The 14,268-nt window shown below is 52.7% G+C and overlaps 1 protein-coding gene across 1 annotated transcript in view; it reads left to right on the forward strand.

Moving 5' to 3' along the window:
* Positions 1 to 14,268, forward strand: part of KIF5C (kinesin family member 5C) — a 151,252-nt gene that overhangs the window by 120,266 nt on the left and 16,718 nt on the right. The window contains exons 17-23 of the mRNA XM_036254866.1: positions 185 to 302; positions 2,338 to 2,414; positions 3,446 to 3,555; positions 5,648 to 5,749; positions 5,970 to 6,030; positions 10,928 to 10,999; positions 13,882 to 13,986. Coding sequence (XP_036110759.1) covers positions 185 to 302; positions 2,338 to 2,414; positions 3,446 to 3,555; positions 5,648 to 5,749; positions 5,970 to 6,030; positions 10,928 to 10,999; positions 13,882 to 13,986 — 645 coding nt within the window. The remainder of the gene's footprint in view (positions 1 to 184; positions 303 to 2,337; positions 2,415 to 3,445; positions 3,556 to 5,647; positions 5,750 to 5,969; positions 6,031 to 10,927; positions 11,000 to 13,881; positions 13,987 to 14,268) is intronic.

Below are 14,268 nucleotides of genomic sequence, written 5' to 3' on the forward strand. Positions count from 1 at the left end.
AGGACCCTGTTAGTTAGTCCATGATCCTGGATCCCAAGCAAAGGGCAGAATATGCTCTGTGGGTGTTGGAACTGCAAAAGGGACTCAGGACTCCTCACTGCATTTCCCATTGGAAAGTCCCAGGCTAGTGGAGAACCACTTGCTAGTCATTCATTCCTCCTTTTTATCTATTTGCTGTTGCAAGCATGAAGCCAAGATCAAGTCCCTAACAGACTACATGCAGAACATGGAACAGAAGAGGAGGCAGCTGGAGGAGTCCCAAGACTCGCTCACAGAAGAGCTGGCCAAGCTCCGGGCCCAAGGTAAACAAGCGACTGCTTTGCAGACGTCGAACTCGAGGCCTAAGCAGGCTCTCTCCGGAGGGCTGAGCTCGTGGTGTTTGCTTTTGCTCAATTAAAGCATTTCTAGGCCTACTGAAGACAATAGCATAACTGGGGGGTCCTCCAGAAGACAGCCCCCCTCTGTATCTGCTCCATCGCCCACTTTCCCCAGCCCACCCTGCCGCCCACCTCAGAATTCGCTCTCTTCCCTGCGCCCGGTCTGTCACAGGCCTGTGTTCGACCAGATGCTTCCTTGGTTCTGCTGTCTTTGTCTTCATTGTCACTGCCCTTAATCTAAGGAACACTTGTGACCACACCCGTGTACCGAGGGCCCCACCCCCTGGCGGCTCCAGGCTGGCCACCGTGCTGCAACCAGGGGACTGTTCTGAAGTCAGATCTGTCTTGTGCCCAGCCCTACGCCTCTGACATTGTTGCTCTTAATGTCAAGTCTGAACTTCTGCCGGTGGCTCAGCGGTACCGTCCATCCCTGGAACAAGCTCTTCCCTTGGTCAGGCAGCCTCCTGCCGCCCTTGCTCAGGGGCACCCCGCGTGCTCAGTGAATCTGAGTCAACACAGGAAGTTCGAGAGGGTTGGGCGACAGGACACATGCAGAAACCAGACCGATTAAACACGTTTGCATGGTGGTGAACAGGAACACACATATTATGGGTTGCACTGGCAATTGTTAGAGACCTTTTGGAAAGTATTTTGAAAAACATTAATAATCACAACATTTTTCATATCTTTGGATCCTCAAATCTCAAATATTCATTGCAGAATTACCTGTATTAGTGGGAAAAAAGGGAGTCACCCAGATGTCCAACAGTTAGAGGAACTATGCTGTGTTGTGCAGTAGAACATTTTTCATATGGGGGATGAAGTAATGAAGGCTGCAGGTGTAACCTGAGATGAAAAGTCACAATGAGTAATTTTATTTTTACTGTGGCTATAACATTTAGAAATCAGTGGATGCTGTGTTTCAAGGCCTACAAACTATTTGAAGTGAAAATGGTTTTGATAGGGTACTAGGACTGGTGATGATGTTATCCTTTTTACTTCCTTTATTATTATATAGTTATTTGCTCAGTAAATACATTTTGGTTCAAAAGCCAAGGCAAATTTTAAAAAGAAAGAGAACACGCCCACCCCCACTGTGGCCTTGTCATGTTGTCTGCGTGACAATGGGTGAATGTTAGGAGTATAATGCTGCGCCTGAAACTTGACACAGGAAGACCTTTCCCCTCCTGTAGGTGGCTTCTGTGCGTGGCCCCCGAGTGGGAGTGAAATAGGAGCAAGAGAACCTGAAGTACAGGGAAGCAGAGTGGGCGGGAGACTTGGCGACTTGAGTGTTGCTGTCAGATCACTGGCTCCCACCCCTACCCCCAACTCCGGCTGCCCCGGCCCCACGTGCTCGGGGCCATGACCAAGAACAGGCCGGGACTGCCCCCACCGTGTGTCCCGTAGCAGCCCTGCCCCAGATGGAGGGCCTTCCTTTCAATCCGGAGGGTGCTGTTTGATATTTCTATTTCCTTTGTCCTTATCCTTAGATTGTTTTCCTACTCCAGATTCTTAGAGAATAGACAGCTCACCCACGGGAGGTAAATTAGATCTTCTGGAAGGAGCACCGACAGTGGCATCAATGCAGATGCCACTCAGGTCCACGGAGAGCTGTGCACCCACACAGAGCACGGTTCTGCCCCGGGGTCACTCACAAGGCCCGGTGGGAGCCAGGACGCCCAGGTGTGGGGTGCACGTCAGTTGCAGAGTGGCCCGCTCCATTGGGCACCTTTCCCTGTGTGATTCCCCTCCCCCAGGACCTAGGTAATGTCCCCGGAGCGGTCAGCCTTGCTTTAGCCAGACGTTTTCCCCAGACGGACATTCCTTTGTACCAGCTCGGAACCAGTGATAGGAGCTGATGTTCCCTGCCACTGTCATTCTTGGTTTGTTTTTCAATTTTTACTGTTGGGTGTGAGTCCTTCAAGTTAAATCTTAAACCGTCATTTAAAATTCAAAACAGAAAAAATGCACGAAGTCAGCTTCCAGGATAAGGAAAAGGAGCACCTGACGCGGCTGCAGGATGCCGAGGAGATGAAGGTGAGCCGCCCCGCCCCGAGCCCAGCGTGCACCCGGACTGGGCCAGCTCCTTCTAGGAAACCCTGTCCTCCTCAGGGGTGGGAGGCAGGGGAGGAGGGAGCGGCGGGACCCCCGCTGGGCAGTCAGATCCCATCCCAGAGGTGGTGGTGTCCAGAAACCGGAGATGTCTGTGGATAACAGCTGGGGTGCATCCGTGCACTTTTCCTTCCTGTTGCTGATGGAGGTGGACGAGCAGCGCCTCCCAGTCCCTGCCTGGGCGTCGGGTTAGCGCCTGAAGAAATGCTCGTCCTTCCTTTGAACGGACGAAAACGTGTCTCCCACGTACCCACATTTTAATTTCCGTCTTAAATATAGAGAGCTTTATTTTTGGTCACATTTAAACAGTAACAAAAAATGCAGAGAAAATGATCAGGAAATATGATTTCTGAGTGAATAAAATGAGATATGAGAAACCGTAGAATTTTGACTCGTTTTAGTCCAACCATGAGCCCCACTGGGGATAGGCCCATAGTTAAAGCGATGTCCATGGCATGATCCTGCTCTAGCCGACAGCATGGCCCTGCCTCGCCCGGGCCAGCCCTCTCCTGGTTCTCCATTGCTTTAGAAAAGGGCTCCTTTGAACATCACCATTAACTGGTGCGGAGGGCAGTGTGGGCCAGTTATCCAAGCTGTACGGGTGAGCAAGTGTAGCTCACACAGGGTCACGGCTTGTCTGAGGTCGTCCGGGTAGTAAGAGGCCTGTGCCCTCTGTCTGACCTGGCTGGAGATGCCATGGGGCTGAGGGGCGCTGCAAAGAGCCAGGGGAAGCCTTTTTATGTAATAAATGGGCGAATCCGTTCTTAAGATCCACTCGGTTGTGTGACCTTCCTTGGGTTTTGTTGTCTCAGTAAAGCACGGCGGTTCTGGGGCCCCAGTGTTGGGGCCTGATGGCCAAGGGGCGTGGGACAGGAGGTAGAAGCCATCCAGGGCTTGTCACCATGTGGGCTGAGAGCCAACGAGCGGATGACAGCTTCTCTTGGCCTGGCTTGCAGAAGGCGCTGGAGCAGCAGATGGAGAGCCACCGGGAGGCGCACCAGAAGCAGCTGTCCAGACTTCGCGATGAAATCGAGGAGAAGCAGAAAATCATCGATGAGATTCGGGAGTGAGTTGTTGCGGGTGCTCTGGGAGGTGGGTGTGGGTACAGCTCTTGGGCCAGCCTGGAAGGACGTGGCCTCCAGCCCTGTGTCCCACTCTGGGCTGTGGCGGCTGGACATGCTGCTGCCAGGTCTGGTCCCCCATCCGGAGCTGAGCTCAGGGGCTGGTGGGGCAGGTGGCCGGCGAGCCCAGCTGCCTTTCCCAGTCCCCAGGAGCTGGGTCATCTTGGTGACTCATCTAGGCAGACACATGTCTCAGTAGGTGGAGACACTATGAGAGTATTAAAAACAACCCCAAATCCTAAATTGGTCCTGGCTCAGGGGTTCAGATAAGTTAAAAAGTACTCCAGGCCCTGGCTGGTGTGACTCAGTTGGTTGGAGCATTGTACCGTACACTGAAAGATGGTTCGATTCCCGGTCAGGGCACATGCCTAGGTTGTGGGTTCGGTCCCCAGTCAGGGCACGTACGGAAGGCAACCAGTCGATGTTCTCTCTCACATCGACGTTTCTCTCTCTTTCTCTCTCTCATTCTCCCTTTCCCTCTCTCTAAAATAAATAATCATATCTGTGAGCGAAGATTAAAAAAACCCTCCAGAGAAGGCAGCTCCGCCCCCTCACCACACAGCACAGCTCCCAGGTGCCTGGAGGCAGCCACACGCGCCAGGGACCCGTAGGTCCTGTGTCTGCGCTCCAGTACCTGTGGCGTTCACCAGCATGGCAGCTCGTCTCCGGTGACACCTTCGAAGGCCATTCTCCTTTAATGTCCCAACCACTGAAGAGCCCCGGCTCGTAACAGCCTCTCCCTCCTCCTCTCGTACTTTCCACTTCGTCATCACACAAGTCTCCAAGCGGGGAGGCGGCCTCCGGATCCTTTCCTGAGGGTTCTTCATGTGTTCTGCACCGTGAGCTCCTTGGCAATTTTGGAATCTCTTTACAGAATAATGTTTTCTAATGGCCCAAATAAAGGGCATAAGAAAACCAACTTTGTTGAAATATAGTTCTATCCACTGACCCCTCCCCCGGCCCCCAGCCCAGACCAAAGGTGCTGTTTCCTCCCATTTTCTGTAAATGAAGAAACAGCTCTGAAGGGGAAGCACAGTGAAATGATTGACTTAGGGTCACACTGCTAAGTAGGAATTAACAAGTTAGAGTTCAGTTCTCCAGACTACTGATCCGAATCTCTTTTCCACGGACGTGAAAAATGGCACATGGCACATTTGCATTTAGAAAGAGGAGAACGGTAACGAGCAAACGTGTCCGTGGCGTGAGGGACTGCACAGCCCACCCAGGGATCAGGCCTCCCGCCTCCGGCCACAGCTGGCTGCCGTTCATGTTGTGCTTTCTCCTTCACGCATGTCTCATGTTCCCCGTCCTGGTTAGTCAGCCTCGAAGTTTCAGCTGGAAGGGAGAGGGGGAGGCAGGGAGGTGAGAACGGAGGGTTGGGCACCGGGTTAGCTGGTGGGGTGTTTCCTGGGCCCTTCACCGGACTCTGAGTTCTCCTTCAGCGCCTGCATGGTCTGCCCTTTGTCGTCACGTGGGCCACACAAAAGGGCTTGTACGTGCTGGGCTGGGTCAGGGTTGACCAGATGCCCCAACCAGTCTTCTTCTTTTTTTTTTTCCTTTGCAGAGACCCAAGGCTCTTTGTTTCCTCCCTTTGTCCCGCTCCTTGAGGACATCAAGGAGTGGAACTGTCACTGTGTCAGCCAGGAATTTGCATTTAGGAGATGTTTTCAGAACATGGGACCAAAGAGGAAGGGAAGGTTGAAATGGCCAAATAAGGTTTCCCGAGTGGGTGTATGCCGTCGGCAGAATTCAGACCTGCTCCTGTCTCTGTTTGAAAATATCAGCCTTTTTCTGTCTCGTTATTTCCCCCTTGAAGCTCTCACCCAAGCCAACTACAAATACATCTCCAAAGCCATGAAATTCGCTTGCACCTGGGCAGGGAGGGAGCTGTGAGCTTGTCCTCTGAGTCCTCAAACCCTCCAGAACTGCCGCCTTCATTGCACAGAGCTGACGCGTTGGGACAGAACCGTGTCCTCAGCAGCAGGACTCGGGACTTCAGGTTGATGGGAATGTATTGCTGTTTCCTCTCCATTCCAGTTTGAACCAGAAGCTGCAGCTGGAACAGGAGAAGCTGAGCTCTGATTACGACAAGCTGAAGCTCGAGGACCAGGAGAGAGAGATGAAGTTGGAGAAGCTCCTGTGAGTGCGCTTTAGATGTTTCCTGTTTCCTTTCCTCCCAGCAAAGTCCCAAGAAGTCTGCTTTTGTGATTCGGAGACCCAGAGATCCTGATGATGTCGGGCAGTTTACAAACAGAGATGGCCGAGTTGGTTCACTCTGTGGATTTATTTGCAGGTTCAAGGGCATCTGTGGAGATCTCGGAGCCTGCTTGGTGGCTCATGACTCCTCTTTGTTTTGTAGATTGCTCAATGACAAAAGGGAGCAAGCCAGGGAGGACCTCAAAGGGCTGGAAGAGACCGTGGTATGTCAACATGTTTGCCAACTCATTTTAGTCTCAAAGACCAGATTAGTTTATGATTGTTTTGAATCAGTTTATTGTTCTACAGTTTTATCTGTGCACACCTTTAGTGTATCATTTTAGACATAAAACATGCTGTGGAAAAGAGAGTTGTAGAATGTATTCCCCAGCTCGTGACAGAATGATTAACCATCCCTCCCTCCTTCCCCCGTCCTTGGTGCTGGGACCCTGGAACCCCTGAGGAAGACTCGAACTAAATTACAAATCACTGCCTGCGATTTTGCAGCCTCTGCACCCTGTGACTTACTCCATTCAACCTTCAACACATGTATGGAGCACCTGCCAAGGGCTGGCATTCTTCTAGGTGTTTGGGTTACATAACAAACAACAGACACGATCCTGGCTTCTGTGCAGCGTACTGTTAGCTGGGGGAGACGGACAAAGAACACTGGGAAGTACATTCTGAACTCCATGGTGTGGTTGTAGCAAGAACAAGCATGGTGGCTGGGGAGGCTCTGTGAGGAGGTAGCATCAGAGAGGGGACCCGAAACGGGGAGCCATGGGGTGTCTGGCAACCTTCCAGGCAGGGGCAGCAGCTCGTGCCAAGGCCTTGAGGTGAGCCCATGCTTGGTAGGTTGTGGGGCAGTAGGGAGGTCAGTGTGGCTGTGGTCAAATGCAAAAGGGGGGCAGGAGATGGTCACAGAGAATCAAGACGGGAGGTCCAGTTGCCCTGAGACCTGCAGGTTTGGGGCAGAGGCATGACAGACCATCGCCGTTGGAGGGCTCACCATTTGAAACCCTGGTGGGTTTTCTGCCCTGCATCTGAATTCACTGGGTTGGCGCCTCTGGTCAGCTTCCCCCGCGCTGCCCTGGAGGATGGCCGCCGGCTCTGCGGCTGGCAGAGTGCGCAGGCCTGTGCCTGCAGGCAGCCGTCCCGACACAGCCTCTCCGCTTGGTGACACACGTCCTGCCATCTCACATGGTGCACAGTGGAGGGAACCGTTGTTTAGACACGGCCTTACCTTAGACACGTGAATTTCTGTGGGGCTGAGCCTGGCTCCTGGCTCAGAGCCGGGGCAGGGCCAAGGGCGTGGGCCGTGGGGGCAGAGGCGCGATGGCTGTTGGAAGGGAGCTGGACCTTTCCAGCTGGGCGGGCAGAACGACAAGGAAGCCGTGACGCTGCTTCCTCTGTGTCCGTTCTCCTGGAGAGTGATGCCCGTAATTACAGATCATCACACAACTCAGGAGAGCATCCAGCGTGAAAATGCTGCTGTGTTCACACCAGCTGTGGAGGCTCTTGCAGTGTCTGTTCTCCCCTCACACCACGGACCCCACTCGCCCTTCTCCATCCCGTTCTCACACACTCACTAGTCCCCGTCTCTGTCATGCGCGTGCGCGCGCACACCCCCCGTCACACTTCGCTGCAGTCACGCCCAGACTCAGGCCACCCCGAACGTGCGCCGTCACCCACGCACACCTGCAGGCCCTCCCTCTTCTCACACCTGTGCTCACCTGTACTCACAGGCCTTCACTCTCATCCTCACACAGGTACTCACGACTTACTCAGTACACCCTCATAACACTCACACAGTCACACTTGTGATCACTCACTTTCTTGTACACTCACACTTATGCTCCTCACAAGCCACTCGTACTCATTCTCAGTTCTTGCCCACCCTCAATCACACCTCTGCTCACACCCACACACTCACACATCCTTGCACAGATGCTCTGACTCGGCGCCCTCCCCTCACACACCCTCATGCAGTCAGGTCCACACACTCACATTCACCAGTGTCACACTCAGCTCCTCACTCACCGCTGGGATGTCATTGTCACGCATTCGCTTCCACACTCGCTCACCTCAGCTCACACCTGCACACTCCACTGTCACACTCGTGCGTCCTCTTTTATACTCTCTCCTGAGCGTATCCGTTTGCCTTTCTGATTGATGTGTGAACACATTTTTTAACATCTTTTCCTCCCTGGCCTCACACCCTTCGCGGTTCTCGCCCAGCGGCTCCCCACCCCCACTGCCCGGCACACACTCAGACGCCCGCGGACACTCTGGCTCCCACTTGCTCTCACTCGCCACTCCCGTTGCACACGTATGCTTTTTAAACCTGGGCTTGGAACCCACAGCGCCTGCCATTTCAGTCTTCACTTTCCAGCGTAATCTTCCCCAAGCCGTGAATGTCCTTTGGAAACAGGCTCGTGTCCTGGAGCCTCCTTAGCTCGCGGCCTGTTCTGTCTTGAGGGCGGGGCGGGACCTTGTCCAGGGTGGGGCTCGGGGAGCCGCTGTGGGGGCTGCCTTGGAGGGGCCCATCTTGCTGTAACAGGACACTCTGGGCTCGGGCTGGGCCCTCCCCCCGCGTGTTGATGGGCCTCCTGTGTCCACCTCTCAGTCCCACCTCACTGTCCACTGTGACAGGAAGCTGCGCCCCGAGCCCTACACAGACGGCGGTGGCCTGGGCTGGGAAGCCGAGGAGGGCAGGTCGGGTGAGGTGGGGAATGATACTGAAGAGGACGGAGGGGAACCTGTTGCCCCGGAAGCCAAGTGATAGTTGCCGAGGCATAAATGTGCATGAGCCTGACTTCTAAATGAGTTTGAAGGTCTTTAGCTGCTCCTCCCAAATTGTCGAATTCACCCAAAAACAAACATGAGGGAAAGTCACCAAACCCAGGATTCTAGATTCCTGGTACTTATGCCCATGGAAATGCCTGGCCCTTTGACCAGACACTGTGACTTCTCTTCTCACTTCTCTTTGGCATGGTGGCGTTTTCCGTGGGAAACGTTTACTGGGATGACGTTCAATCAGTAATGAGATCCCTGGCGTGGGAGGGAGAGCATGCAGGACGGGGTTGGGGGCTGAGCTCCCTCCGGCGGGGGCGGGGGAGAGCGTGTCTGCAGAAATGGGAGCCTCCCCGGGAAGGTGGCCAGGCCTTGCAGAGGTACGAGGTGCTCAGTCTTCGTAATAACAGACCGTTTGGCTTCCCGCAGAAAGTAATTTGCTTCACTGAAGGAAGTGGTTGACTTTAGGTGCTTCTTAGTTCCAGAAAGAATGGCAGAATTGGACCTAGTTACAAGACCGAAATTAACACAGACCTTTATTCTGAGAAATGTAGCGTTTCCATAGCGCTGCAGCTGGTGTCTCCCTTTGTCCTGTGAGCATGAATGAGCTTCATGCCTTGACATTTTGTGCCAAAGTAGGTCAACTTAGACAGACTGAAAAGTATAAATGCGTTTATCTTTCTTCTCCTCCCTTATGGGAAAATATTTTGCAAGGAACTAATTGTAATACACGGAGACTTGAATAGAAGTAAGTATTTTGATTTTCTGATCTTTTTTTTATCCTCACCGGAGGACATTTTTCCATTTTTTGTTCAGATAGAGTGGGAGGGAGAGAGAGGAAGAGAGAGAGAGAAACATCAATGTGGAAGGGACACAACGAGTGGCTGCCTCTCGCATGACCAACCAGGGCCGGGGACAAACTGCAACTAAGGAACACGCCCTTAGCAGGAACCAAACCCGGATCTCTCTGGACGGCAGGCTGATGCTCTAACCACTGAGCCAAACCGGCCAGGGCGGTTTTCTGATCCTTTTAACAAAGATCACCAGGTTTGATTCAGACCCTTGTCTCAGCAGTCTAATTCCTGAGGGTCCATTTGTAGAAAATAATCCAAAATGAAGAAAAACTGCCCCTAAGAAGTGGGTTACAGCGAACGTTTACAGCCCCCACAGCACACAGGAAACGGACAGCCTGGCGAGGACAGGGCTGCCGGGTGTGATGCCGCACACACCAGTACTAGCTGCTGGTTGCTGGGCGCGTGCTGTGTGCCAGCACTGTTTGAGAGGTCTGTAAAGCCCATCTCGTTGCGTCTTGACCACAACTGTGTGCCAGCACTGTTTGAGAGGTCTGTAATGCCCATCTCGTTGCGTCTTGACCACAACTGTGTGCCAGCACTGTTTGAGAGGTCTGTAAAGCCCATCTCGTTGCGTCTTGACCACAACTGTGTGCCAGCACTGTTTGAGAGGTCTGTAAAGCTCATCTCGTTGCGTCTTGACCACAACAACTGTGGGGCAGCTACTGTTTTTGTCCTCACATTATAAATAAGAAACTGAGGCACAGAAAGGTTAGGGCAGTTGCCCAGGATCACCTGGGTGGTGATGAGCTGCCTCCCCCATACACTCAGGGTGCAAACAGACCTGCGGGTCAGGCTAGGGACGTGCAAACATGAGAACAGACCAGTGAGGGAAGGAGAATCGGCAGCTGACTTCATTAACCTTGTTGACATTGTATAGAATGTGCTTGTGAGAAATTACAGGAAGCTCTGGCCGGTTTGGCTCAGTGGTTAGAGCGTTGGCATGTGGACCAGAGAGTCCTGGGTTCAGTTCCCGCTAAGGGCACGTACCTTGGTTGCAGTTTGTCCCCAGCCCCGGTAGGGGTCGTGTGGGTGGCAACCAGTCGATATGTCTCTCTCTCTCTCTCTTCCTTCCTCTCTCCCCCTCGCTCTATCCATGGGTAAGGACAAAAAAAAAAAGAGAGAGAAAGAGGGAGGGAGAGTGAGTGAGAAATTAGAGGAAAAAACATTGTGTTCTGGTGACATAGCCCCTAGGACTCACGGTGAGACAACTTCTGAATGTTTGCGGTTGAAGAGGAAACCAAGGTTGTGCTTAGAACACAGCAAACAACAGGCTTTGTTCTAGTCAGCAGTTTGCTGTGCGCTCCCAGGCCCTGCACCTTGGGGTGCGGCTGAGCTGAGGCCAGGTCACTGGGGGACCTGTGTGGGGACACCATGGCCTTGACCATGGGCTTGCAGAGCAGGTGGCTAGTGCCAGATGTGCTGTGAATCCACGTGTCCCCCACTTACGTGGCGTCTTCACAACCTTCTCTTCCAGTCTCGGGAACTGCAGACCCTGCACAACCTCCGCAAACTCTTCGTCCAGGATCTGACCGCCCGGGTTAAGAAGGTGAGTTCTGTTTGGGTGCATGGGACTGAGCAGAGAAAATGGCCAGAAAGAATCCTTTCACATGAAATATCAGTTGCTTAAGTTGGGGCTGGCTATGCTTGAACATTAATTACTGCATAGCCGTGGATGTTATTAAAAGAATGTGCTAGAGGCAACAATTACTTGGGAACATGTTGCCGTCTGATTTTTCCTTCTTAGTAAAAGGAAGTTATAATCCTTTCCTTGGCCTTCATTTCAAGCGAACACGTATTTACCCGGCTGTAGTGAGAAGCCAGTGTGCATGCTGCAGGGTCAGTCCAGAGGGGTCTTGGACAGCGTGGCCCCGAAGCCTGGTGAGAGTGGTAGGTGCCTGGAAAAGGCAGAGGAGGGAGCCCCGGTTTGCCTGCTAGGAGGCCGGAGTGCATGAAGCACTTTAACTGCCTGGCGCCTGGTGATCTTCCCAGGACACATGTGAGTGGTTCTCAGGGTTCTGTGTTGCAGCTGTGGAGATAGGCTCAGAGGTTAAATACCTTAGCCCAGGGAGAGCCAGAGACAGGACTGGAAGGCAGGTCTGTGTGCCTCCTGAACCGGAGCTCCTTTGGTCCTCATGCCACATACTGATCTCGGGGAGTCGCCTTACGGAGAGCCCCACAAGCAGCTTGAAGAGGTTTAAGGAGACAGGAGAGTGGAAGCAGCACTTTAAGATGTGTAAAAGCGACAGACGGGGCCATGGGCCCTATCCCGAGGCAGAGCAGGATGGAAGAAAGCTGTACAAAAAGTGTGTGCATGCATGTGTGTGTGCACATGTGTGCCCTTATATGTGCATGTGTGTCTGTGCGAAGGAGCCAAAGGAAAGAAGGGAAATGCTAAAAGAGCAGGTTATTGATAGAGTGAGAATTATTAGCATAGATGGATATGTTAGGAAGGGGGAAGGGTGCATTTTCCCAGAGAGAAGTGAGAAGCCAAGATGGAGACGTTGCAGGGAAACAGTAACAGTAGGAGGAGAAGCAGCTGACCACTGTGGTCTCTGAATGTGGAGGCTCCATCCTCAGTGCAGAAGAGGGAGAAAGCGGAGCCCAGGGAGACGAGAGAAGGCTCAGGCTGCTGTGGGGAATTGGCTAGGGATGAGTGAAAGGACTGCGGGGCAGTGGTGTGAGTGTCCAGCTGGGGGTCAGAGCATGGGTTTGCCATGACCCCTGGCGAGATTGGAAGCCTAGACACAAAAATAAAGAAAAAGGGCTCACGCGGCCGGTGTGGCTCAGTGGTTGAGCATCCACCCATGCACCAAGAGGTTGCTAGTTCAGTTCCCCATCAGGGCACATGCCCAGGTTGTGGGCCAAATCCCCAGTGGGGGGCATGCAGGAGGTGGCCAGTCGATGTTCTCTCTCATCAATGTTACTGCCTCTCTCTCCCTCTCCCTTCCTTTCTCTGAAAATCAATAAAGGAAAAAAAAGGTAAAAAAAAAAGGAAAAGGGCCAGAGGATGATGGAAGATTTCAAGGCCTGAATGGCAATGGTCAGACAGGCAGGTAGTGACCACAATCATCAAACTAGAAATGGCCATAGGACCTGGACCAGGTGCGAGAGAGGTCAGAGAAGAGGTGATGGAGAGAGAGGTCGTGACAAGAACTGAAGAGTCTCGGTTTGAGGGAGGAGGTATTCTGAGGGGGAGTGAGGAGCTTGAGATCAGACTTCCCTGATTTCATGATATAAAACTCCAGGAAGGCCCTGGCCGGTTTGGCTCAGTGGTTAGAGCATCGGCCTGCGGTCCAGAGAGACCCGGGTTCAGTTCCCGCTAAGGGCACGTACCTCGGTTGCAGTTTGTCCTCAGCCCTGGTTGGTCGTGCGGGTGGCAGCCACTCGATGTGTCCCTTTCACGTCAATGTTTCTCTCTCTCTCTCCCTCCCTCCCACTCTGTCAAATGGAAAAATGTCTTCTGGTGCGGATGATAAAAAAAATAAAATAAAATAAAACTCCAGGAAGGACCAGGTTCTCCAAGTGTGGTCTTCTGGCTGGCAGTGTAGTGTCACCTGGGAACTTGCTGGATCTCTCGCTTCTCAGACCCACCTGAGATCTACTGACTCAGAGACTTGAGTGGGGCACAGCAATCTGGGTTCTCATAAATCCTGCTCTAGGGAAGTCTGGGAACCTCAGTTTTAGACTGAGGGCACCCAGGTTTCAGATGCTCACACAGCAAGTACCTCTTCGTAATCAGACAAAGCAAGTCCGCTCTCCCCTTTTCGTGTTTGCACGTGTATCTCCTAACCTGGCCGGCCGCTCAGCCTGGCGCTGCCCAGAGGACACTGTTTGTGCCAATCTCAAGTTCTGATACATTTGAGAATTTACGCAGCACAGCACTTGGATGCTGCTTTGAGTAGTTTGAGATGAATTCATTAGGGACTTTTATGGAAGTGGGAGCCGAGGGGACCAGCAGAGGCTGCTGAGGCTTCCCACTGAGCACAGACACCTGCCCACAGCTGGGTGACTTGCCCCAGTGGTGATGTTTGAAATGAACATTAGGTCTTGGGTTTATGTTTTCACACTGGCTCTTCTCGATGAGTTTTGAGACACTTCCTTTTGAAGAGAAAAGTATTTATCTACCTGCAAGGGAGAGGTATATGTCACAAAGAAAACTAATCTCTTTCCTTCAAAAGAAGACTTGGAATTTTTTGGTTTTGCCCGATAAAAAATAACACTTCTAACACTTTTGACATAAACCAAATAACTCATTTGGAGGAGGTTGTTGACTCTAAACTTTTAGAACCCCTGTTTATTTTCATTTTCAGAATAACCTTTAGTGGAATTGGGAGTTTTTCAAGAGGAAGATCTAGAATGTAGCATGCACGCTAGGCTGGGCTGAGGGTGGGCGCGTGGGCTTGTCTCCTGACCCTGGTGTTGCTGCAGAGCGTGGAGCTGGACAGCGACGATGGCGGGGGCAGCGCTGCCCAGAAGCAGAAAATCTCCTTCCTGGAGAACAACCTGGAGCAGCTCACGAAGGTTCACAAACAGGTAGGAGTTGCGCCCATTTCCACTGCCCCTCTCTCTCCTGGACGGGAGCCCCGCTGGACTAGCCCAGTGCAGGCAGAAGGCTCGGCAACAGAAGAGCCACAGCGGCCCTTGAATCCTGTCGTCGTCCGTGTCTTCCCTTAACGTGTAAAAGATGTATGTCATCAGTGCCGATGTGAGGAGTTGTTTGAGCTCTCTGCAGTTTGGGGAGTGGAGGTCAGAGTTCTGTCTTTTCTGCCACAACGGGCTTTGGTGTCTCCCACGCTGCTGCTGGGGCTCCTCTGT

Source organism: Molossus molossus, unplaced genomic scaffold (assembly GCF_014108415.1).
Source record: "Molossus molossus isolate mMolMol1 unplaced genomic scaffold, mMolMol1.p scaffold_m16_p_11, whole genome shotgun sequence".
Lineage (NCBI taxonomy): Eukaryota > Metazoa > Chordata > Mammalia > Chiroptera > Molossidae > Molossus > Molossus molossus.